The sequence below is a fragment of the Dendrobates tinctorius genome, unplaced genomic scaffold (assembly GCF_039654945.1).
Source record: "Dendrobates tinctorius isolate UK_male_01 unplaced genomic scaffold, ASM3965494v1 ptg000016l, whole genome shotgun sequence".
Classification (NCBI taxonomy): domain Eukaryota; kingdom Metazoa; phylum Chordata; class Amphibia; order Anura; family Dendrobatidae; genus Dendrobates; species Dendrobates tinctorius.
In genome coordinates, this window is record NW_027361684.1 from 80,610,174 (window position 1) to 80,636,815 (window position 26,642).

Here is a 26,642-nt window from a genome sequence, read left to right on the forward strand (position 1 = left end):
GTCAGCATTAGCAAGGCTAGTTATCAAGAATAGAGGGGTCCCACGCTGTTTGTCAAAATTTTATTTAAATAATTTTAAAAACAGCCTTGGTAAAGCTGACAGATGGGTGTTAGCATTCTCAGGCTGGTAAGGGGCCATTGATATTGGCCCTCCCCAGGCTAAAAACAGAGGCCAGCAACCTGCCAGAAAAGGGGCGTCTATTAGTTGAGTCAATTTTGGCGCTTTGCCTGGCTCTTCCCATTAGCCCTGTAGTGGTGGCATGCGGGTTCATAGTTAATGGAGAGATGTCTATAAGACACCTATCTATTACTAATCCTATTGTTATATGGCAAATAAAGCCACAGCCAGAATAAAGAGCTTTATTTGAAATAAAAACAAAACACATTGTTCCTTTTTAATTAAAAATATCAAACACAGTTATACATACCTAATGCCCATTCCATTGAATCCTTCATCTCCCGTAATAAAAAAAACAAAATACAACACTATCCCTCACCTGTCCGACGTTCTGTCCCATGCCGTAATCCATGTCTGGGAATTACTAGTTTGCAACCTGGATGGTGTCAAGATGCGATCGTCTAGGCTGAGAACCACTGATGAATGAGCTGCTGCAAGTGTAGCATCAGTGACCAGTGGTGACCTCATCGAGGTTACCACCAATCACTGAGGCTGCGTTCCCAGCCGGGTCAATGAACTGCAGTGACCTCCCTCCACTAAGATCACCACTAGCACAGTGAGAAAAAGTCTCACAGTGGAGAAGCGAGTTCACCGCTGTTCAAATTCACTGCAGTGAAATTCTCCTGGTGAACTGCGGTGAACTCACCTATGCACCATGAGACTTTTTCTCACTGTGATAGTGGTTATCTCACCAGAGGGAGGTCACCGCCATTCATTGGCCCGGCTGGGAACGTAGCCTCAGTGACCTGCGATAACTTCGATAACGTCACCGCTGGTCACTGATGCTGCGTTCGTGTCAGCTCAGTGGCGTAGCTACTGTTTGTGGCGCCCGGGGCGGTCGAAAAATTTGCCGTCGTTGATAATCCGGAAGCATCCAAAGAGCCCACACTACACTCAAAGATCTAATTTTTAGTCTGCTACTAACTCTGCTGTTATTATTTCTAGACTTTCATCTTCTTGCAGTTCTCTATATATATGTATGTATTAGCGTGATGATGCTGGATGAAGACCTAATGGCTTTTTAATAATAATTTTTAATAATGTGACAGACCTTACATATTGGATTATATAGAGCCCTGTTTTTTATTACATACCGTCCTGTCTTGTTAGCTGTATAATGCAATGATGGCTGATGGAGCATGGGAAAGCTTCCCTTCTAATGGAGGAGCTGATGGACTGGTAGTTTGGTCACAGGCTCCTCGATCAGCAGTCATTTTATATCTAAAAAGAGAGGGGACTATGTAATAAGCGGGCGATGCCTGCTACCATGACAGTGATTGACACATTAGCCAATGATGGGACAGTAGTAGTCCCATCATCCGGCTAATGTGTTGAATGTAAAAAAAAAAAAAAAATTACATGCTACATTCATACTACATACTACATACATGCTACATTCATACTACATATATACTACATGCAACATACATACTACATATATACTACATGCATGCAACATGCATACTACATATATACTACATGCTACATACATACTACATATATACTACATACATACTACATACAATACATTCATACAATACATACATAGACATACAGTACATATAACATAGAGTAACATACTTACCAATACTTGTCACATTGTTCCCCGAAGCCATTGTCTTTTACGGAATAAATATTAACATAACAAACCACAAAAATACTCACCCACGATCCGAAGCAGTCCACGAGTGTGTCCCACGACGATCTTGGGTAGAGAACTGCAGCATCAGCTGATGCTGCCGTTCTCTACGGGCTGCAGGAATCCAGTGGTGGAGGAATACAGTGCGGAAGGATACCTACCTTCCGTCATTGGATTCCTGCAGCCCGTAGAGAACGGCGGCATCAGCTGATGCTGCAGTTCTCTACCCAAGATCGTCGTGGGACACACTCGTGGACTGCTTCGGATCGTGGGTGAGTATTTTTGTGGTTTGTTATGTTAATATTTATTCCGTAAAAGACAATGGCTTCGGGGAACAATGTGACAAGTATTGGTAAGTATGTTACTCTATGTTATATGTACTGTATGTCTATGTATGTATTGTATGAATGTATTGTATGTAGTATGTATGTAGTATATATGTGGTATGTATGTAGCATGTAGTATGTATGTAGCATGTAGTATGTATGTAGCATGCATGTAGTATATATGTTATGTATGTAGCATGCATGTAGTATGTATGTAGTATGTATGTAGCATGCATGTAGTATGTATGTAGTATATATGTGGTATGTATGTAGTATGTATGTAGCATGCATGTAGTATATATGTAGTATGTATGTAGTATGTATGTAGCATGTATGTAGCATGTAGTATGTATGTAGCATGCATGTAGTATATATGTGGTATGTATGTAGCATGTAGTATGTATGTGGTATGTATGTAGCATGTAGTATGTATGTAGCATGCATGTAGTATATATGTGTTATGTATGTAGTATGTATGTAGTATGTATGTAGCATGCATGTAGTATGTATGTAGTATATATGTGGTATGTATGTAGTATGTATGTAGCATGCATGTAGTATATATGTAGTATGTATGTAGCATGTAGTATGTATGTAGCATGTAGTATGTATGTAGCATGCATGTAGTATATATGTAGTATGTATGTAGCATGTAGCATGCATGTAGTATGTATGTAGTATGTATGTAGTATTTTTTTTTTTTTTTTTTTTTTTTAACATTTAACACATTAGCCGGATGATGGGACTACTACTGTCCCATCATTGGCTAATGTGTCAATCACTGTCATGGTAGCAGGCATCGCCAGATGGGACTTATAGTCCCATCGGACGACACTTGCACAGACCCCCGGACATCAGCACAGCCCCCCGGCAGGCCGGCACAGCCCCCCGGCAGGCCGGTACAGACCCCCACAGGGTGCACAGACCACCGGCAGGCCGGCACAGCCCCCCGGCAGGCCGGTACAGACCCCGGGCAGTCCACACAGCCCCCCGGCAGGCCGGCACAGCCCCCCGGCAGGCCGGTACAGACCCCGGGCAGTCCACACAGCCCCCCGGCAGGCCGGCAGAGACCCCCGGAAGGCCCGAAATGACGGCGCATCATGATGCGCACACACCGCGCATCATGATGACGTCAGGCTGTCAATCAACTTTGAACTTCCGATTCCGATGCCGACTTCCGATATTGAAAAAATATCGGAAGTCGGTATCGGAATTCCGATACAGCAAGTATCGGCCGATACCCGATACTTGCGGTATCGGAATGCTCAACACTACTGGCTGTGTGTTTATTTACAATATAACTATAGGATTACTAATGGATAGGTGTCATATAGAAGCCTCTCCATTACTAACCCGTGGGCTTGATGTCGCTGGACAATGCAAAAGTGACATCAACCCCACAAATATGAACTCCACCTGCCACCACTACAGTGCAAGGGGGAAGAGCACCAGAATTGGCGCAGCTAATAAATGTACCTTTTCTGGGAGGCTTGGGCTGCTATTTTTAAACCAGGGAGGGACAGTATCCATGGCCCCTTACCAGCCTGAGAAAACCAACCTCCAGCTGTCTACTTTAGCAAGGCTGGTTGTCAAAAATGTGGGGTATCCCACACTGTTTTTTTAATTATTTTAATTATTTATTTAAAAAATTAAAAACACAGCACAGGGACCCCTCTATTCTGGATAACTAGCCTTGCTAATGCTGACAGCTGAGGATTGCAGCTGCCAGCTGTCCGCTTTGCCTGGCTGGTTATAGAAAATACAGGGGAACCCACATAACTTTTTTAAAATTATTTATTCATGAATACTGCCATCAGCTGCTGCCTGCTCCCGATGGTATTAGCGGCAGCAGGCATAGGCTGATGGGAACAGTAGTCTCATCAGCCGATACCAGTGACTGGAGGTAAACTTTTTATATCCGATCACAGCTTCGAGTTCACACTGTCATCTGACAGCGTGGGAACAGCGGCTGTCTGACCAGCGGTAATGATTTTACCAACGTTCAGAAGCAGTCTTTGCCATGCTGTCTTGTATGGAGGGTAATAACCTGGACAGTAACACGGACTTCCCGGTGAAGTCCGTGTTTGGTGTCAGCGCCTGAATAGTAGATGTTCAGTATGGACGCCAAATTTTACTCTTTGGATTCACCCATCTCTACATTACACAGCTCTGGCAAAAATTAAGAGACCACTTTCAAATGTTCAGTTTGTCTGATTTTTCTATTTATAGGTATATTTTTGAGTAAAATGTAAATTGTTATTTTAGTCTATAAACTTCTGACAACATATCTCCGAATTTTTAACCAATAAATTTTGTATTTTTTTCTGACAAAGAAAAATTGTCAAAATTGAAAAAAAAAAAAACACCCTAGTGCTTTCAGACCTCAAATAATGCAAAGAAAACAAGTTCATAATCATTTAGAAACAACAATACTAATGTTTTAACTCAGGAAGAGTTCAGAAATCAATATTTTGTGGAATTACCATGATTTTAAAAAACAGCTTTCATGCGTCTTGTCATGCTTGCTACCAGTCTTTCAAACGCTTTCTGGCTCAAAAATGTAAGCAGTTCTTCTTTGTTTGATGGCTTGTGACTATCCATCATCCTCTTGATTACATTCCAGAGGTTTTTAATCGGGTTCAGATCTGATGAATGAGCTGCCCATGACAGGGTTTTGGTGTGGTGGTCTCTTAATTTCTAACAGAGCTGTATTTACAAGAAATATCAGCCAATACTTATTTATGAAGTTAGGAATAACCCTGTTATTATTAATCGATCCGGTAATGCTAACAAGGCCAGGATCACATGTGCGAGAAACTCGGATGAGTCTCGCATCTTAATACCCGGCACTGCCGCCATCTCTCGGGAGCGGAGAGTGCGGCTGCATGTCTTTCTATGCAGCCGCATGCTCCGCTCCCGAGTGCCGGGTATTAAGATGCGAGACTCATCCGAGTTTCTCGCACGTGTGATCCTGGCCTAACACTCAGTTTGATCAGAGTGTGATCCGATTTTCTCGGAGTAGGAGAGAAAAAAAAGTTTCACAGAATTGAATGGGCGAGTGTCATCCAATTTATTTTCAGAGGCAAATTGCGCACGCTGCAAATCGGACATGTGCAAAAGCCCATAAAATAACTTAGGGATGAGTGCTATCTGTAAAAACAATGGATAGTACTCATACGATTGTTATGGTTGTATGCACGAGACATATTAGTAAAAAAATACATTTCTATATTGAACGTAAATGAATGTATGAACTGGTTATCGCTTTTGATCTCTGGTGAAGTGGAGCTATAGTAGATTTATTCTCACCATGCATTCACATTTGGGGAATGACTTGATGTAACACAAATGACAATAACTTTTGGATTTCTGGCTTCAATAAACTTCTATTATAACGTTTGTGAAGTTGAACAACTTTAATGTGTCGCTGTCTCTGAATTGCAGCTTATTAAAACCATGACTGGCAGCAGCACAGGCTAGTCCTTGGTGGGATTGCTTCTACATAGTGCATGCATTACTTTAGCTAAAATTGGAGCTTTGAGACTGGAAACAGCTCAGGAAGCTGAGGGAGGGAACAAGAAACTAGGGGAGGTGGCTGCTCTGGGCTGTGTGGAATGAGACGACTGTGAGAGCAGACATGGATGAACAAGAACCTGAGCTCTGAGCTCAGTTTGGCCACTTGGCCGGACTAGAAATGAATTATTCTACCTCTCAGATGTCTGGAAGAACTTACTTGGCACAATCCTAGATAAGACAAAGCTGAGGATCCCTGCAAGGCAAGTGTGGAGCCTGACTTTCAGAGGACCCCAGGAACAAGGAGGAGGACAAAAAAAAGCTGCTTTTTGTGTATTTATATTATTGTACATTGCTTGACTAGGATGATCACACCTACAATGGGACAAAAGAGACTTTGGCTCTCTGCAAATCTTCTGGACAGATCTCTGTAAGCAGCAGCAGTGAAGACCGAGGTCCTGGGACAGCAGGAGGAAAGGGAGAGAAGCAAGCAGAGGAAGAGAACTGCTGTGTGACTGCCTGTTCCTGCAATGCCCTGGCTGAGTGGTGGCAGGAGGAGAAGGCAACAGCAGTCACAGCAGCAGCATCACCACCAACAGCAGCAATGCTCATCTCAGTGCCCACTGCCTGGCATGAGGGAGAGTTCAGAGCTGCCTTTACCAGCTGGCTGGGAGGAGGCAAGAGACTTTGATGGCAGGGTATTTTATATTGATCACAACACCAGACAGACCTCATGGATAGACCCAAGAGACAGGTAATGAATGTATTGCTAATGTGTACCCAGTTCTGTGATGGCTGAGCTAGACCTGGGCACTGCCATGCTGCTGTGCATTTACTTGTGTGCTCCTGGCATCATATAAGAGGGCATTCATGGACTGATGTCTATTGGATACCCAGAAATGTATTCCATACACTCACAGATGCAACTATGTAAGTTACTTTTTCAATAGAAATGTTTGTATCACTTCACAAGAAGAATTATTTGTAAATGTTATGTCTATGTATCTGGCAGCAGGCAACAAATATTTAAAGTCAAAAGTTAAAGTGTGTGGGGAAACAATCATATTGTCAGCACAAATCTGAAGATCCTTTTTATCACTAAATCTATAGCTACCTTACTGTAGATGAAGCACGCTTCATATCGATGGCACGTTTCGGGAGGATTTGGGCCAACAAACTGCCGCTGACCTGCTATCGAGGATGATAAAATGTTGATGGTGGCCTCATATATTTTGGCTAATGCAATATAATGTGGGAAAAAAGCTTTGAAAATAACACTTGGTAAATTAAGAGTCATAAGGGTGGAGCTACTTTTCTGAAGAGTCACAATGGTTGATCCCCAGTTTTCTACCATGACACTGCCAAATCTGGCTTGTGATGATGGACCCCGACATGAAGGATAAGAACTATGCAATAGTGATGAACGAGTATACTCGTTGCTCGGGTTTTTCTGAGCATGCTCGCTTGACCTCCGAGTATTTTGGCGTGCTCGGAGATTTAGTTTCTGTCGATGCAGCTGCATGATTTGTGGCTGCTAGACAGCCTGAATACATGTGAGGAATGCCTGTTTGTTAGGGAATCCCCAAATGTATTCAGGCTGTCTAGCAGGCGTAAATCACGCCAAAATACTCGGAGGATACCCGAGCATGCTCGGAAAAACCCGAGCAATGAGGATACTCTCTCCTCACTACTAAGCGACTAACCAGCCAGTGTGACTCTTCAGAGGAGAAGCACCATTTTCCACAGCATGCCATTTTTAAAAGTGGCGCTGTTTAGGGAAGCAAAAGAAAGTTGATTCTTTTAGGAGTCTGGAAACCCCATATAATCATCATCATCTATAATAACCTAATGGTTAAAAATAATGTTATCATTAAGTTATAGTATAATCATAGAATAAGATAGTGGGATCGTAGAATACCATAGATACATACAAACTGTGTACAACCCTCATATCTGGAAGCGAAGAAATGAAAGATCCATAGTTTGTGACCTGGTGCACATTTCGTTATGGATATGTTCCTGTGTACTGCTTATGTAGGTGATAGTTACAGAATATGCAATTTTTTTGTACTGATGACATAAATGCAATATTTCTTTCTTTTTTTTTTTTTTTTTGAAGTATCGAAAATGTAAAGCCTATATTTTATAGAAAGCATCTAATAGGGGACAGTGCTGCTTGTGGAATCAGAACCTGACTTTCATTTTGAAAACTACATAGGAAAAGTCCAACATGGACTGTGTTTGGATGATACTGGATGACTGATGAAAACGCAGTAACTGATGGTGAACAATGGTCCTCCCGTAATAAAAAGAGAGGACTTGTGTAAAGCAACCATCAGGGTATGTACACACTGAGGGCCTGATTCATGGAGAGCCGCGTTATTCACGCCAGTCTTCATGTGCTGATGTCAAGACACTCTGATTCATGAAGAGGCGCACACAGCATTTTTTCTTCAGCCAAAAACTTCTCTGTTTGCAGAAAAAATGCGTTCAAGACTCAGGAGGGAGAGTTTTTGCTGATTGATTTTTTTTTTTTTTTTTTTTAAAGCAGCATTTTTGGTATGGATACTTGTATGATTTGTCTACAGTACATGTTTTTTAGTTTTAGGCCGGGATCACACATGCGAAGAATACGGACGAGTGTCGCATGTTATTACCCGGCACTGCCACCAGCACTCAATACGGAGCGTGCGGCGCCATGTATTGCTATGCGTCCGCACGCTCCACTCCCGAGTGCCGGCGGCAGTGCCGGGTATTAACATGCGAGACTCGCCCGTGTATCTCGCGTGTGTGTGATCCCAGCCTTATTCACCAAAAACACAGAAAAAAACCACTGCAAAACACGTTGCTTTTGCACTTTCTAACTTTTTTAAAGGTGAGTTCAAGCTGGGCGTTTTTTCAGCCTGTTTGGTTTTGGCGTGCTAGATTTGTCTCTTGTGCATGCTGGTAAAGTTTAGTGCTGAAAAAGAAGGCCTATTCCATACGATCAGGTTTTGGCGCAAAAAAGAAATAAATAAAAAACGCAGCAAAACCTGATACCTGCACTTTTTGTCAAACCCCCCCCCCCCATTCATTTCAATAGGTAAAAAACGCTGAAAGAAGTGACCCATTCCATTGTGCAAAAAAACATGCAAAGCACAAAATCCTGACAACAAAAAACCAAGCTGTATGCTTGAGGTTTCTGAAATCTCAGACCTTGCTGGTACTGTAAAAAGCAGCTGGAAATTTGCCTAAAAAAACACATTAAATAAAAAGCAATGCAAAAACTGTAGAATGCTCTGAATGACGTGACATGCTGCACATTTCAGAAACGCTCCAGTTTTCACATTCAGCGAGGAAAAAAAAAATCAAGTGCATGCGCGAGATTTCTGAAATCTCATAGCTTTTGCTGGTACTTTAAAACGCAGATTCTTATTTGCATAAAAAAGCTACAAAAACTCTGTGTGTGAACATAACCTTAGAGTTTAGCTTTCACTTTGGAAAGTGCTCTACGGCAAAAAATGAAAATTGGGACCCAATTAGTTGCTACGAGCAACAATAACTTTCAGTTTCTATATATGTGGTGTGTGCTAGGAGCAGATTTATCAAAACTGTTTAAAGAAAACCTTTTTGTTGCCCATGGTAACCATTCACATAATAAGCTTTCCTTTAACCATAGCAGTATAACAGATGAAAGTTGAGTTCTGATCGGTTGCTATGGGCAACAAAGCTTCTTTTTCCCCTTGGGCAATTTTTAGGTAGTTTGAATGAATCAGGTTTTGTGCCATGTGATTCTGTTGTCAGTGATTGGCTGCAGTGGTCACGGCGGTGTACAGGATGTCACCAATGAAGCCAAGGTAAACAGAGTTGATCGCTGACTATGTGCAACTTTGTAATTAACTCGTAAAACCCCTGTGAAAGAAGACCTGTCCCCAGATCAAAGTGTTTTGAAAGTTTTTATTCTTATTTTATTCCATTATTCATATTTTTTTTTTTTGTATATTTTTTTAAAATTTGTCATATGAGTCCTTCTAGTCACGCTAATTTTTCTGGTCTTTCCAAGTGGGAGTGGCTCACAGGTCTCTAGGGGGGGGTGTTTTTATGCTGTTTTGCATAATTACCCTGCAGGACACCCCCCCTCCTAAAGACCATCAAAATTTTTACTAAATCAAAAGACTCATGTCTTTTGAACCATTAAAAAAAAAAAATGGAATATTCAGGGAAGCAGCGGGAATAGATTGAGATTTTGATTAAGTGACAGATTGGCTTTAAGTATGTATCAACTTTAAATGAAGAGCATTTAATCATTGCTATAGGGATTGCTTTGCTCTGTCGCGCTGCTGTAATATGCTTAGATAAGATCTTGTATGCGTATTTTATACATCCAGAGTTGCTCTTCATCATGTCTCCTCACAACAGATTATGTGCACACGTTGCAGATTGGCCTGCGGAATTTTCCGCAAAGAATATGCATCTCTTGGCAGAAGACACAGGCCAAAATGCTTGCTGATTTCATGCAGAATTGATGCGGATTTCTTGCGGATTGTCATGTGTTTTTTGATGTGTGGATTTGCCTTGCTCAATGTATAGTCAATGGGTGCAAAAACGCTGCCTTTCAGCACAAAGAATTGACATGCTGCGGAGAAAAAAACCACAGGAAATCTGCACAGATTTTTCCGTAGTATGTGCACAGCAAATCTCAAATTCCCATTGACTGATTGGTACTGTACTACACTGTGGATTTGATGCAATTCCGCACGTCCAAAAACGCTGTGGAAACGCATCAGAAACCGCAACGTGTGCACACAGCCTTAGTCCTCTGTCGGTGACGCAACCTGACATTCGTCGGTCTTTCATATACTGGGTCAGAGACATACCCTATGTTTGGCATGTACTGGAACATATACATTAACCCCAGAAGAAGCCGCCTCTTGTGGTGATACGCTTGGGATACTTATTCCCACTTGATGCTTTTCTTTGAGCCAATACCCATGGCACTTTATTGTACATTGTCAGTGTTTACTTCTATTTTATTCTCTTGATACTAAATTATTTATGTATTATTGCCTCTACCCTTGTATTCTGCTGGTTTTCATTATTGAAACATATATTCATTATATTTACAGTGAAGGAAACAAGTATTTGATTCCTTGCTGATTTTGTAAGTTTGCCCACTGACAAAGACATGAACAGTCTATAATTTTAATGGTAGGTTAATTTTAATTTTGAGAGAATATCCAAAATAAAATCCAGAAAATCACATTGTATAAATTATATAAATTTATTTTCATTTTGCAGTGAGAAATAAGTATTTGATCCTCTACCAACCATTAAGAGTTCTGGCTCCTACAGACCAGTTAGACGCTCCTAGTCAACTCGTTACCTGCATTAAAGACAGCTGTCATACAGTCACCTTTATAAAAGACTCCTGTCCACAGACTCAATTTATAAATCAGACTCTAACCTCTACAACATGGGCAAGACCAAAAAGCTTTCTATGGCTGTCAGGGACAAGACCATAGACCTGCACAAAGCTGGAATGGGCTTCAAAACCATTAGTAAGACGCTGGTTGAGAAGGAGACAACTGTTGGTGCAATAGTAAGAAAATGGAAGAAATGCAAAATGACTGTCAATCGACATCGATCTGAGGCACCAAGGAAAATCTCACCTCGTGGGGTATCCTTGATCATGTCTTTGCCCACTGACAAATACATGGTAGACTGTTCATGTCTTTGTCAGTGGGCATATAAATGTACAAAATCAGCAAGGGATCCAATAATTATTTCCTTCACTGTATATGGCTCTATTAGTTATCATGCTAGTCTTATGGGTTGTATTCCTGTGCCAGATTTTGGCCTAGATTTTGGTGCAATGTGCATACTTCTGCATGTTTTATTTGTCCTCTCTAGACTTTTGGGTTTGCTATATAATAAATGTTACTGTTGAAATTTAGTAAGGGCAACTGATCTTGTGTATGTTTTGTTCCTCCATTATGAATGAAATATGTTAGCATTACATTATTATTGTCGTTGCCCGCTCCACTGGGATTTTTTGGTGCTGGACATTACTGGACATACGCTGTCACTTCCGGTTTGTGCGCTTGTAAAGTATCACCTTTTGTATATATATTTCTTACATCTACTTTCCCACAGTGATACCAGCAGCGATATATATACCTCTGTAGATAACATTGCACAAAGATGCGGGTAAGCCACACTTTTCTCACTTTGCATAGCAAAGGGTGAAACTTAGACATATATATCTGCACGAACTTATGCAAGACCCCATAGACTAACATTGGTACAAGTGTGATCCGGTGTTTTGTCAGATTGCACTCAGACTTGTGCTCTATTCCCTCTGCCCTAACACCGAGCTCACGCCCCGCACATAGCCCTGATGTATATTCCTGTCTTTCTGTTGTTGAGCGCACCTAGTGGAGCTGCCAGGAACCATAGGTCTAGCACAAAAAATATATTTCCTATCACCGGCAAATTGAGCAGAAGGAATGGGTTCGCGGAGTCCCTGATAAGAAGTGATTTGAACAACTAAGCACATGTATATAGAATTATTTTTTACATAATATGTTTGTAGTAAAATTTATTTAGGCCAGGATCACACATGCGAGGAATACGGCTGTGTCTCGCATGTTAATACCCGGCACTGCCGCCAGCACTCGTATCGGAGTATCCCGCCGCATAGCAATAAATGGAGCCGTACGCTCCGCTCCTGAGTGGCGGCGGCAATACCAGGTATTAACATGCGAGACTCGGCCGTATTCCTCGCATGTGTGATCCTGGCCTTAACGGGTTCTCTGATTAATTTAAATGGAGAAAATTACAAGTTCCTTGGGATTCTTAATTGTCTTGCTTAAGTTACAAGCATCGTTTCTCAGCATCCCTGGTCTCTCAGGCACGGAGGAAAGAGCTGATTAGCTGTCTCTGAGAGATATTGTAAGTGCTGCTCTGATGCTGGCCTGGATTGTTGGATTGGGCCAGCTTCAGTGCCACCTCACTCCTCTCTTGCTGCAGCGGCAAAAGTGCTTCTGCTTTCCGCATTTGGATCAGCAACAATGGCAGGCTGGAAGTCGGGAGGCTGGGGAGTTGTGTGCACCTGATCAACTTGATAAGACTGCTCCTGTAAGGTCTCCTGATGTTTTTAATCTTCCCCCCCTTTTTTTTTACATTTATTCATGTATTACCGTAACTGCACATATTTATATACAGGACCCCAATGTGTGTTAATGAGCCAGGACTAGTCCAGTAAGGTTTTTAGTAACGGAGACTGGTCTGGGTTCAGTAGCTGCTGTCACTCTCCCAGAAAATGACTGACAGCTATTGCTCTGCCACAGTCTTCACGGATTGCGCCCCTCCTGACATTTGTCTTCCATTGTCACAGATTTGCTCTGCAGTTTGATTGCAGAAGCATCTACGTTTACATCACCAGGCTATTAGCAGAGCTAAGACAGAGGAAAAGAGAAAAGTAAACAGCGTCCTGTCCAGGGTGATGCATTTCATATGTTCCGCCGTTATATAACAACGTTTCAACCTGTTGGGTCGCCCTCCCAGGGCTGTGGGGTACTGGGCCGGTGTTAGGGGGATGTGTCACAGCAGCGGTGACCCGGTCCGTGGCCCTGGGCACCCAAGTAATGGGGAGATGTAGTTATTGGTAGAATAGTTCGTGACGCCACCCGTGGTGTTTGGCAAATATGGTGTTAGGCCAACGCTGCATACAGATCCGCTGGGACTGATGGTATGTGCAGCTTAGATGGTAAAGCTCCCCACAGGTGGAGCTGTAGTCCCAGGGCAGTGTAGATGTAGCTGGCACAGGGATGTAGCAGTGCCGAAAGCATAGGGAACAGACAAGACACAGCGGTTGTAGTTTCTGTACCTTTACTGAGTATATGCAGTCCAGAGTCCTGACTACAGATGGTATTGGAGCAGGTTAGCCTGGAAGCAGATCAGGATTCTCTCTCAGCAGAAGGGCTGTGCAGTCTCCTTCCTAGCGCTTTGTATTGTGAAGCACTCCAGTACTTAGTTACTCTGAAATGCCTCTCTTCGAATGTTCCTAGAACTTTACTTGTATGACAGACAGCTGTAGCCTCTCTTGGGGACTCCTCTCCTGAGTCCTGGCTCTCTATTCAATTGCTGTTGTGTCCCAAGTCTTTGGTGAGAGCAGGGCATTTACAGCCTCCTACTCTTCTGGTATCTGTGGCAGGACCGTTAGTATCTGTACCACCGTGGAGACCAGGCTCCAGTCTTTGCGCTCTAGCGGTGAGGGAGCTCTCCTCCCGGAGCTCAAACTCCACCCCGCTCCACACGTCTGCACACGTGGACCTCCTCACACTATCTGCCTACTCCTTTCTCCTGACCCTCAGAGAGTACTCCGCTCCTCAATCCTGATTCAGAGTTCCCCCTGGTGGCCCGGAGTGGAATTGTGTTGCATGCATTAGGTTAACTGCTGGAGAGGCCCATCACTGCTTCCAAGCCTGGCATTACCCTCCCCTGGAGGAAGGCAAAGCCAGTGTGGCGACCATACCATTGGGGGCGCCACACTGTCATAGGTCTTTATCAAGTATACATAGAAACATACAGAGAAGGTTTATATAGTGCAACTGGCACACATGCATCTATCACCACAAAAACCAAACCCCCTTGTTTAGAATACAACATATACAAAAAATATCAATTCAGGGCATATAGCCCCTCATAGCAATTTATATTAACATTATACAGCATAATAAAAAGATGGAAAATGATCCCCATATTCAGTAATTTATCAAGTGTTTACAAAGGAGTATTGCGTAATTCCACCAATCCATAATTAGCACCCCCATAGTTACCCAGATCCAATCCCTTTAGGGTGGGTCATGAATACTTATCAGGCAACATGTGAGGAGTCAATAGAAGATTGCCATAAAATGGTGCCAAAACTGCTAATTTGGAGGTATACATCTGGCATGCATCCATTCAGCCAATACCTCTCATTTCTAACTCTTGTCTCCTCTGGCCCATGTGTCCACCCAGCACACACCCACCACCACTCGGCATCACACAAGAGCGGTCACATGACTCCACCCCTGATTAGGCAGTGCGCATGCATCGGCGGCGCACATGGCCAGGGACCATTGTAGGGTGTTACCAGAGCCACGATCACGTGATCTCAGATGGGGCACGCCCACCGAGGTGTCCAGACCAACCTATCCAGGTCCTAATGCAGGCCAACAATGTGTATATGTGTTGTGTGGTAACTTGTGTCAACCCACTTCATATATAAAGGGGTTTAACCATTAGAACAGCGCCGGCACGGGAGGTGATTATAGGCTTTTTTATTTTATTGGAACCAAACATTTAGTCTAAGAAGGGGTTGTCCTAGTTGTGGACAATCCCTTGAAGGTTTATCAAGAGAGATTGATTCAATTCTTCCTCTGTTTCCAGTCTTTTTTTTAACCCTCATTCAGATGTCAATGACTCACGTACATGGTCCATCTGTGTTTTATCACAGTTAGAACTCATTCCTATTATAGTCTACGGGGCTGGTCACAGATGAAAATTACCAATACAAGTGTGTTGGTCCGTATAAATTATGGGTAGCATATGGATGGCATCAGTGGACAATCCACATTCTGTCTGTGATTAACATTGTAATGTTTAGGAGAAACGTCAGTTTTTTTTTTTTCTCCATCAGTGAAAAATCATTGATGAAACACTGATGAAACTCTGATCCAAAACAGTGACCAGTAACGGTCTGCAATTGCAATGCCTACTTAACCGGGCAGCTTCTCCCAGATCACTGCTAGACATACATTCATCTTGTGAGGTTTGTGTTTTCCTGTGTCTTGCGTTCTGTTTGCTTGATCTGTTGCCTGACTTTGGACTTCGTTCTGACCATCCGCCTGTTTAACCCCTTCAGTTTTGATCTGTTAACCTCCCGATGCTCTGACCTCGGAATGTTACCTGACTACGCTTTTGTCTCTTCCTTCTGTTTATGACGTACCCTCCTGACTTCTCACCTTAGACTCCTTGACCACTCCAACTCACGGCTTGGCTGAGAGAAGTGACTAGCGTCACAATGATACTGTGAGCAGGTTGCAGGATGCAGCAAAGGACAGGAGAACAGAGCAAGGGTTAATGATTTTACTTAACACAGGGATATTGCACTCGGGGAGGAAAACAGTTAAAATGGTGTGTAAAAGGTAATTCAAATGCGGGAAAGAATATGCAAAGTCAAAGGGGAATAACAAAGGATATTGTGATAGCAGTTCTTGTTGAATCAACTTAACCTGTAGGTCTTCTCTTAAGCTGTAGGAATCTCAGAGTAGGCGATGGTGCCACTGACAGCTAGCGCGGTGCTTGTCTGATGAGGGCTTGAGGGTAACGATGATTCGTCTTCTGGCGGCAGCGGTCGGTATCCAGTACCTTCCGCTGGGCCCCTAGTCCATTTGCTGGTGTGGTGGAGAGGGAGCAAGCTTCAGCACATCTGAGCCCAATGTGGCCCGGCAGATATAAACTGGGAGGTCGGATTGCAGATAGCAGTCCCACACCCGGTCTTCTTTGGCAGCACGCGCGCGGTACTTGCGGACCTGGAGCGCTTGGCACCTTGGTTCGGTGGTGGCCAAAGGGCACGCCGTACGTCTCTCCTTACGGCCTCGACTGTTGGCGACGGGGATGCGCAGGCCTGCGCTGCAACGAGACTCGATGGATAGAGCACCCACTTTCCCTTGCTGCGCACTGTCTCCTCCCGCCAAGTCTGAACGCTTCTGCGCGCGCTCTTGCTGCAAGCCTTTAGCCACACCCCCTGCTCCCAAATACCAAGATTGGTCCAGTCCCTTAGATATTCCCCCGTACAACAGAGGAGACAGCTCCGAAGGTTCCAGATCCGGCACAGAACAGGTACCCGCGGTCCGGTCCTTCTTCTTACAATACTCACCCATTCAAGGCTAAGGGTGCACAAAATAAAAATCGGATACCATACAAAACCACAGCATAGCACTTGTTTTTATGGATATATTGCCATTCTTTAACATTGGAAACTGTAAATTATTAACTGCTCCTGTAAAAAAAAAGATTGCATATGGATTGTTCACAGATGAAAATTGATTTAAAAAAGTCCACTTTTTAAATGAAACTACCGATTTTTTTTTTTTTTTCTTTTTTTTTTTTTCAATTTATTTATTTTTTATACTCTCATGAACTAAGCTTTATTCTTCGAAAAAATATATAGTATTGTAGGGCACATGTCATGCAGTCATTATATACTTGTTATCAGGTATGGGGGGACTTGTTGCCATTTTTGATGCCATGTTTCTAAGTTGGCATAAGTATACCATATTCATATATGCCTGATTTGTTTTCGAAATTTCCGCATCTGTTTCATTGAGACATGGGATTTGCAAAATCCATGCTCATCTTGGAAATGCATGAAATTTGTCTTCTTTGTGTAGATATATATTAAGCAAACGGTGATACCTTACAAATCCATTCAGTTACAAAGTGTCCATGTATTCTTAAAAACCAGTTTTCTTCTTTCATTGGGAATCTGTGGGAAAGTGCTGGGAAAATTTTAATTTCCTTCTTTGGCGTAAACTCATTTTTCTGGTAGCGCAATATTATTTTTATATGCCTTTTTATAAGGGAAACCTCTGCATGTCCTGACCTGTGTATGAATAAGATTTCTGCAAGTCTCGTTCATTATGATGTTACTGAATGGCTACACAATTAGATACCAGCCCTTTAAGGCTGGGTTCAAACGTAGCGGAACTCTCGCAGAAGTTACCGCAAGAATTCCGGAATTCCGTTGCGCGGGAAAATCGCATTTTAAATTCCCGCGATTTTCCTGCGGAAAAACTAGCATTTTGCAAGCGCAATTAACTTGCAGAATTGCCAGCGTTTTCCAAGCGATCTGTAGCATCGCTTGGAGAACTGATTGACAGGCTGGTCACACTGGTCAAACATAGTGTTTGACCAGTGTGACCAACTTTTTACTATTGGGGCCGCCTATGCGGCATCAATAGTAAAAGATAGAATGTAAAAAATAATAATAAAAAAATTGTTATTCTCACCTTCCGACGTCCCACGCAGCCTTCCCGCCTCTCTCCACGCTCCCGGTCCCAGTAATCCTTTGGAAACATTAACCGCGATGACGTCCGTTCTCGCGGGATCGCGACGTCTCGCGGTCATTCGTGATGACGTCTTGCGAATGACTGCGAGACTTCGCAATCCCGCGAGAACGGACGTCATCCCTCGCAAAGGCTTACTGGGACCGGGAGCGTGGAGAGAGGCGGGAAGGCTGCGCGGGACATCAGAAGGTGAGAATAGCAATATTTTTTATTTTAAATTCTATTTTTTACAGGGACATGGTACCCAAATCCCGGAGGACAGTCTCCTCTCCTCCGGACAGTGGGTACCATCCGCAAATGTTCTGCTTACTTTTCGCATGGCGTGCACAGCCACATGCGGAAAGTAAGCAGAACAATGCATTCCTATGGGTGCGGGATCGCCGCGATTCTGCAAAATTAATGAGCATGCTGCGTTTTTACCGCAAAGCGATTCCGCTGCGGTAAAAACCGCAGCATTAGCACAGCATTGCGGAATCCCATAGGAATGCATGGGATGCTTATTTTTCGTGTTTTCGTGGCAAAATCGCCAGGAACAGTACAGCTTCCTTAGCTTTCATAGTCCCCAGCATCTTTCGAACTAGGTAGACCGAGCTGTTCTTATCAAGTCATCAATTTCCTGTCTTTTATTCTGGCAAAATGATTTCAACGCTTAGTGGAATCTATGGCACAATGTATTTCTGCTGTTCTGAAGGCTAAAGAAGGTCGAATGCACAACTGTATGCGTGTCTCTAATGACATGTCCCGATGCATATACAAACTGCTTTGGACTACACCAAAAGTTCTACAAATGAATTCTACCACGTAGACCTGGATGGACAGGCAACAAAATGCTGAATGAGGTTCAATACAAATAAATGTTAGATTGTATATTTTGAGACAAAATGAAGAATAGGATTTCTATCCTAAATAATAAAGAGTCTAAATGCCAGTCTGCTGTATCTAAAGCAGTCAGCATATTTCCTTATATTAGGGGCAGAATAGTGTCTAGAAAAGATGCCACTTATCCAGAAAAAAAATGTTCACTCTATAATAGAAGGGTAAGAGTACAGTAGATTTCTTAAGTTATGTACAAATATGGAATGGGTTCCAGTAAAAAGATTTGTAAGACTAAATGGATAATACAGAGAATTAGCATAACTCTATGGTCTTTGTGAGAAGATGTGCTGGGGTCAGACCCTCCTGATTCATGAAGAGGCGCCTTTTCAAGAATCAGGAGCATCAGACAAGTGGCATAGACCTTACAAGTCCTTGCTGGAGTAAGACTTGGGGAGTAGTGAACACTGCCATTTGTCATGAATTTGACAACAGTCCTGCCCACTTTATCAGAACTGGGTGAAAATGAGAACATCAAGAGTTGCATAATTTTAGCACAGGTGCCAGTTGCACCAAAATTGACATTGGAAAGCTTTTTACTCCAGAATACTGGTATAAGAGCTTTAATGAATCAAGCCGTTTATTTTTGAAGGAATTGATATTTAAGGCTGGTTTCACACTTGCGTTGGGCAGAGCTGCGTAGGGCTGCGTACTTCCTCCATTAAGCCCCGCCCACTGCCGCACCTCTTCCATTCAGCTCCACCTGCGTACCTATCTTTAACATTGGGTACACAGGCCATGCGGATGTATGCTGATGCCTCCGCTTGCGTCATTTTCACGCTGCGCTGAACTGCTTCAAAACGCAGCATGGTGTATTTTGCTGCGGTCGGCGCAGCATCAAAACACAAGCGGAGGAATCCGCATACATCCGCATGGCCTGCGTACCCAATGTTAAAGATAGGTACACAGGACGCATGCAGACGTAAGCGGAGCTGAATGGAAGCGGTGCGGCAGTGGGCGGGGCTTAACAGAGGAAGTACGCGGCTCTGCCCAATGCAAGTGTGAAACCAGCCTAAATGGTAATTTACATTTTGGACATTTACTACATATTTTAAGAATATCTCAAAAAAATTTCTAATAGATGCAGGTCCCAATTCTGTGACTCATTCATAATATGACAACCGGGGACTTACATCGCCGCAATGGAGACATGACCATGCATGCATGGCTATTCAATCACTTTAATAGGAGTTCCAAAAAATGGTACAACGCACATTCATTCGACATTGATGGCACGTACAGTGGATTTACCATAAACAGCCAAGAAGGAAATATCCATTAAATGTCAAAATACTAAAGCATGTTTTTATTGAAACAAGTAATTGTATTAACAGTGATTAATGTTGATCCTGGGAACTGTTTGCCAATAGACATGTTGGAAAGATTTTTTTTACCTTATGACTAGAGTTGAGCGAAACGGGTCGGTCAAATTCATAAGTCGCCGACTTTCGCTAAAGTCGGGATTCGCCGATCAAAACCCGGCCATAGCGTGATGTCGGCCATGAGGTCACCGACCCACACGCCAAAGTTGCGTTTCCCATAATGCTTCCAGCGCCTTTTCTCAGCCAATCATCAAGGACGCACACTGTGGGCAACGCGATGACATGGGCAGCAGCCATCACCATGTTAGAAAAGGGCATCCGTGTGATTGGCTTATTTTGTGTGGCGTCAAAGTGGCTATAAAAGCCCTGACCGCCGACCACCATTTTACTTCTGCCGATCTTAGCATAAGGAGAGGTTGCTGCCGCTGATTCTCAATAGGGAGAGCGTTAGGCAACAAAGAAAAAAAAATCTGTGCTTCTTCTGATAGCGATTTCAACTGTACAGTTAGTGTGCAGTGACAGGGGAGGATTTTTGAGTGTGGAGCAGTGCTGGTGGTGATTAGGATGCCTTATAAGGCTACCTGATAGCTGCATTGCTGTGTGCACACTGCTGTGCAGACTGCTTTTTAAAAAGCAAAAATATTTTTATTCCTTTTTTCTGCAGTTACCGAGCGTTCATTTTTTCACACACCGTATAGAGGTGTACGCTCTTCACACACTACCGTGTATCGACTGGTATCACGGACAAATACATGTTATCTGTGTGTGACTCTGTAAAAAGATAGACGGAGATTTTCATTTTTCCATACATACACCGTATAGAGCTGTCCGCTTCTGATACAGTACTGTATATCTGCTGTTTAGATTACGGTAAAATCCATACTGAGACAGCGTCTGTGTTTGACTATGGAAAAAAATAGACGTAGATTTTCATTTTTCCATACATACAACGTATAGAGCTGTATGCTCCTCACACACTACCGTGTACCGGCTGGTGTCACTGACAAATACATGCTATCTGTGTTTGACTCCGTAAAAAAATAGACGGAGATTTAAAATTTTCCATACATACACCATATACAGCTGTCCGCTTCTCAAACAATATCTTATATCTGCTGTTTGGATTACAGTCCAATCTATACAGAGACAGCGCGCGTGTGTGAGTCCGTAAATACATAGACGGACATTTCCATTTTTGCATACACCGTATAGAGCTGTCCTCTTCTCTAACAGTATCGTATATCTGCTGTTGATGCCATAAAAAAATAGAGATTTAAAATTTTCCATACATACATCGTATAGAGCTGTCTGCTTCTCAAACAGTATCGTATATCTGCCGTTTGTCTTACGGTCAAATCTATACAGAGACAGCGTGTGTGTGTGTGACTCCGTAAAAAAACAGACGGAGATTTAAAATTTTCCATGCATGCTCCTCACACACTACCATGTACCGGCTGGTATCACGGACAAATACATGCTATCTGGGTGTGACTCCGTAAAAAAATAGACGGAGATTTTCATTTTTCCATACATACACCGTTTAGAGCTGCCCGCTTCTGATACAGTATCGTATATCTGCTGGTTGGATTACGGCCAAATACATACTGGGAGAGCGTCTGTGACAGAGGAAATATATACGGAGATTTAAATTTTTACCTACACCTTATACAGCTGTACGCTCCTCATACAGTACCATATATCTGCTGGTATTTTTGTTACATTTTCACAAACCTGAGGAAGTATGGTGGAAGAGGCCGCGGGCGGGGGGCAGCTGGTACTGATGGTGGTGCATCTGCTGGTTATGCCAAAAGCACAATAGCAGCTAAGGCAGGAGGTGTTGAGCCTGCGTCATCGTCTGGCACAAGAAGGCCTGTAAGGTTCCCTTTTCTGGGAGTAGGAAAACCGCTTTTAAAGCCGGAGCATCAGGAACAGGTTTTGGCTTACATTGCTGAAACAGCCACCAGCTCTATTGCCTCCTCTTGTGAACTTTCAAAACCTGCAAGCACTGAGTCGTCAGTGCAGGGTTCTGGTCAGGGAAAACACCTTTCCTTGTGTCCTTCACCCCCACCAAAAGTGAAGGATGCAGCAGCCCACACTTCAAATTACTCCATGGAGCTCCTTTCACATACTATGACTGGGTTATCCAGTCAAATCCTGAAATCCCCAGTCAAAGATGAATCTGACATGGAGTGCACTGATGCACAGCCACTGCTAGATGATTCTGCTGGTACATTGACCCACAGCACTATGTTGCCCTCTCAGTCTACTGAGCCAGAATCTGACCCTGATGAAACTCCGGTGCCCCTTCCCGCATACTATACCACCTTACACGGTGACATAAAGGAAAGTGCAGATGAAATTGAAGAGGAGGTGATGGATGACCCAGTTGTTGACCCGGATTGGCATCCATTGGGGAAGAGGGTGCCGCTGGCAATAGCTCAGATAAGGAGAAGGATCCGCAGCAGGCATCGACATTGCAGAAGTGGTTATTTGGCAGGCCTGTAGCTGTCCAAAAACGTGGAACAAAAACCAAAAGATTTGCAGGACACCTTGGCCATATGGTCAAATTAGCACAGCGTGCAAGCCCTCAAAATTTATACCATAGTAGGAAGAGTGCAGTATGGCACTTCTTTGTCCAAAATCCTACTGTTGAGGCAAAGGTTATCTGTAAGAAGTGCGGAAGGCCCTTTAGCTGACGGAAAAATCTCAGAAATTTGAATACCAGTTGCATGCTTAGACATTTAAGCACCGTGCACTTGCAAGTGTGGACGGACTACAAAACCTCAGGTACCACATGTGCACCTGCTCCGACTGAAGGTAGCCAGCAACGCTCCATCGCTTCTGCCACTGTAAGTCCACGCCACTGTTAAGCACACCACCAGCAATAAATGTTGAGGTGTCATCGCAAGGCCAAAGCAGTCAGGGAATCACAATGGTTTTGCAATGAAACACTGAATCTAGGCCATCACCACCAACACCATCACCAACCCCCTCTCAGTCCGTCCGGTCCACCGCTAGTTCTCCCATATGCAGCTCTCAAGTCCAGCTTACCCTAGCAGACACTCTGAGTAGTACAAGAAAGTACTCATCCTCTCATCCGCGTACACTGGCTTTGAACGCCTACATTGCCAAACTGATCTCATTAGAGATGATGCCCTTCCGTTTGGTTGAATGCGAAGCTTTCCGAGAACTCATGGCCTACGCTGTCCCATGCTGTGACCTACCCAGTCGGCACTTCTTTTCTCGAAAAGCCATCCCTGCCCTCCACCTGCATGTGAAAGACTGCATTGTCCATGCACTCAAGCAATCAGTGAGTGGAAAGGTGCACCTCACAACAGATGCATGGTCCAGTAGGCATGGCCAGGGCCGTTACGTGTCCATCACTGCGCACTGGGTTAATGTGGTGGATGCAGGCTCCACAGGGGACAGCGACGGTGGAACAGTGCTGCCTAGCCCACGGTATAGGAAACAGTTGGCTTTAGGCGGTTGACCCTCCTCCTCCAGAAGCGAAAGCTCGTCCACAGAGCGCAGTCACACGAGCACTCCATCCGCAGCTGCCAGTGTTGCACACGAGGTGTCCCACTATCAAACAGCTAGTGGTAAGCGGTAGCAGGCTGTTTTAAAGATGATTAAGGCCTTTGGCGACAACAGACACACCGCGAAGGTACTGGCCGACTACTTGCAGCGACAAACTGAGTCATGGCTGGGCAGTCTACATCTTGAGGCAGGCAAGGTAGTCAGTGATAACGGCCGGAATTTTGTGGCAGCCATAGCCCTTGCAAAACTCACACATACCTTGCCTGGCTCACACTTTGAACCTGGTGGTGCAGTGCTTCCTAAATAATTATCCGGAGTTAACAGCCCTGCTCCATAAGGTGCGAAGACTCTGCTTGCACATCTGTCGCTCGCCCGTACACTCCAGTCGTATGCTGCAGCGATTGCTCCACCTCCACAAGCACCGCCTAATCATAGACGTTGCAACAAGGTGGAACTCCACCCTGCACATTGTTAAGAGGCTGTGCTAACAGAGGCAGGCTGTAATGCATTTGTGGGAGGATACATGGGCAGGCAGTTTGAGGGCAGACATGGAGTTGTCGGGTGTGCAGTGGTCAAAGCTGAAAGACCTCTGTAAAGTCCTTCAGTGTTTTGAGGAATGCACACGGCTGGTAAGTGCAGACGGCGCCATCATAAGTATGAGCATCCCACTTATGTGTCTGCTCATGCAAAGTTTGATGCACATTAAGGATCAGGCGTCTGCAGCGGAGGAGGAACAGGAGGAGGAGGGAAGCCTTGATGACAGTCAGCCATTGTCTGGTCCTGGAACTGTCCTGGACGAGGTGGAGGAATAAGAGGAGGAGAAGGATTGGGGGATAATTATTTTGGGGAGGAGGATGCTTCTCAGGGGCAAGAGAAAATGTTGGCGTGGCAAGGTCAGGTACAGGGTTTGCACGTGACAGGAGGGATGTGGATTTGCCAGAAAGTGCTCCTCCACCCACCACTGCCAGTGCATCATTGACACCTGGAACATTGGCCCACATGTGTGATTATGCCTTGTGGATCCTAAAAAGGGACCCCCGCATTGCCAAAGTGATGAAGGATGACAACTACTGGTTGGCCAGCATCCTCGATCCACGCTATAAAGGCAAATTACACAACATTATGCCACATGAGAACCTAGAGATAATATTGACTAACAAACAAGCAACTCTGGTAAACCGTTTGTTTGAGGCATTCCCAGCAAACAGCGGCAGTGCTGGTTCTCCCACGAGCCGTAGTGGGCAAAATGGAAGAGGTGTTCGTGGTGCACACAGCCGAAGTGACGTTGGAGACGGGTTTCATGACCATGTTGTGGACTGATTTCTCAAGTACCGCACACACGACTGGTAATACTGCATCGATTGCAAGTGACAGGAGACAGCAGTTGTCAACTATGGTTACAAACTACTTATCCTCCCATATCGATGTTCTCCCTCACAGGTCATTCCCCTTTGAGTATTGGGCCTGTAAACTGGACACCTGGCCTGAATTGTCACAATATGCCTTACAGGACCTCGCTTGCCCTGCTGCTAGTGTGCTATCTGAAAGAGTCTTCAGTGCTGCTGGATCAATCCTGACAGAAAAAAGGACCCGTCTGTCAACCCAAAATGTTGATGATCTAACCTTCATTAAAATGAACCATGCATGGGTTTCAAAGGATTTTGTCCCACCTTCCCCTGATGACACATAGGTTGCCAGAAATTTTGCTCGCATTTGTCGTCCTCTTCCTCGGACTTGTCCAATTCCTCCATTTGCAGCTGCTGAATGTACATCCTACACTCTGAACCCCCCAGTGCTTCACAGAAGTTTATAAGGCCACCAAGGACAACATCTGCAAGGAGTTTGTATGTTCTCCCCGTGTTTGCGTGGGTTTCCTCCGGGTACTCCGGTTTCCTCCCACACTCCAAAGACATACTGATAGGGAATTCAGATTGTGAGCCCCATCGGGGACAGTGATGAAAAATGTGTGCGAACTGTAAAGCGCTGCGGAATATGTTAGCGCTATATAAAAATAAAGATTATTTATTTATTTATTTATTTATTTATAAGGCGTGAAAATAAAAAAATTATATTTTTTCCACAAACATGATCTTTTAGTCCCCCATTTTTTTATTTTCCCAGGGGTACCAGGAGAAATTGGACCCCAAAAGTTGTTGTCCAATTTGTCCTGAGTATGCTGATACCCCATATGTGGGAGAAAACTACTGTATTGGGTACACGTCGGGGCTCGGAAGGGAAGTAGTGACGTTTTGGAATGCAGACTTTGATGGAATGGTCTGCGGGTGTCGTGCGTTTGGAGAGACTCTGATGTGCATAAACTATTCAAACTCCCCACAATTGACCCCATTATGGAAACTAGACCCCCCACGGAACTTATCTAGATGTGTGGTGAGCACTTTGAACCCCCAAGTGCTTCACAGAAGTTTATAACGCCCGGGCATGAAAATAAAAAAATCATATTTTTTTCCACAAAAATTATGTTTTTGCCCCCAATTTTTTATTTTCCTAAGGGTAACAGGAGAAATTGGACCCCAAAAGTTGTTTTGCAATTTGTCCTGAGTAGGCTGATATCCCATATGTGGGGGTAAAACACTGTTTGGGCGCATGGCAGAGCTTGGAAAGGAAGGAGCACCATTTGACTTTTTCAAAGCAGAATTGGCTGGAATTGAGATCAGATGCCATGTTGCGTTTGGAGAGCACCTGATGTGCCCAAACAGTGGAAACGCCCCAATTATAACCTCAACCCTAACCCCAACACACCCCTAACCCTAATCTCAGCCCTAGCCCTAACCCTAATGGGAAAATGGAAATAAATACATTTTTTAAATTTTATTATTTTTCCCTAACTAAGGGGGTGATAACGCGGGGTTTGATTTACTATTTATGGCGCTTTTTATATTTGGCAGCTGTCACACGCTAAAAGACGCTTTTTATTGTAAAAATAGTTTTTGCATCACCTCATATTGAGAGCTATAGTTTTTCCATATTTTGACCCACTGAGTCATGTGAGGCCTTATTTTTTGCGGGACAAGTTGACGTTTTTATTGGTATCATTTTCGGGCACGTGACATCTTTTGATCGCTTTTTATTCCAATTTTTGGGACGCAGAATGAACAAAAACTAGCGTTTCAAATTTCTTTTGGGGGTGTGTTTACACCAT

The 26,642-nt window shown here is 43.8% G+C and overlaps 1 protein-coding gene across 1 annotated transcript in view; it reads left to right on the plus strand.

The window, feature by feature from the left end:
• Positions 1–5,697: 5,697 nt before the first annotated feature.
• WWC3 (WWC family member 3) overlaps positions 5,698–26,642 on the plus strand; it is a 272,451-nt gene continuing 251,506 nt past the window's right edge. Inside the window, exon 1 of the mRNA XM_073565989.1 lies at positions 5,698–6,409. Within this exon, the coding sequence (XP_073422090.1) occupies positions 6,186–6,409 (224 nt within the window). The 5' untranslated portion in view covers positions 5,698–6,185. The remainder of the gene's footprint in view (positions 6,410–26,642) is intronic.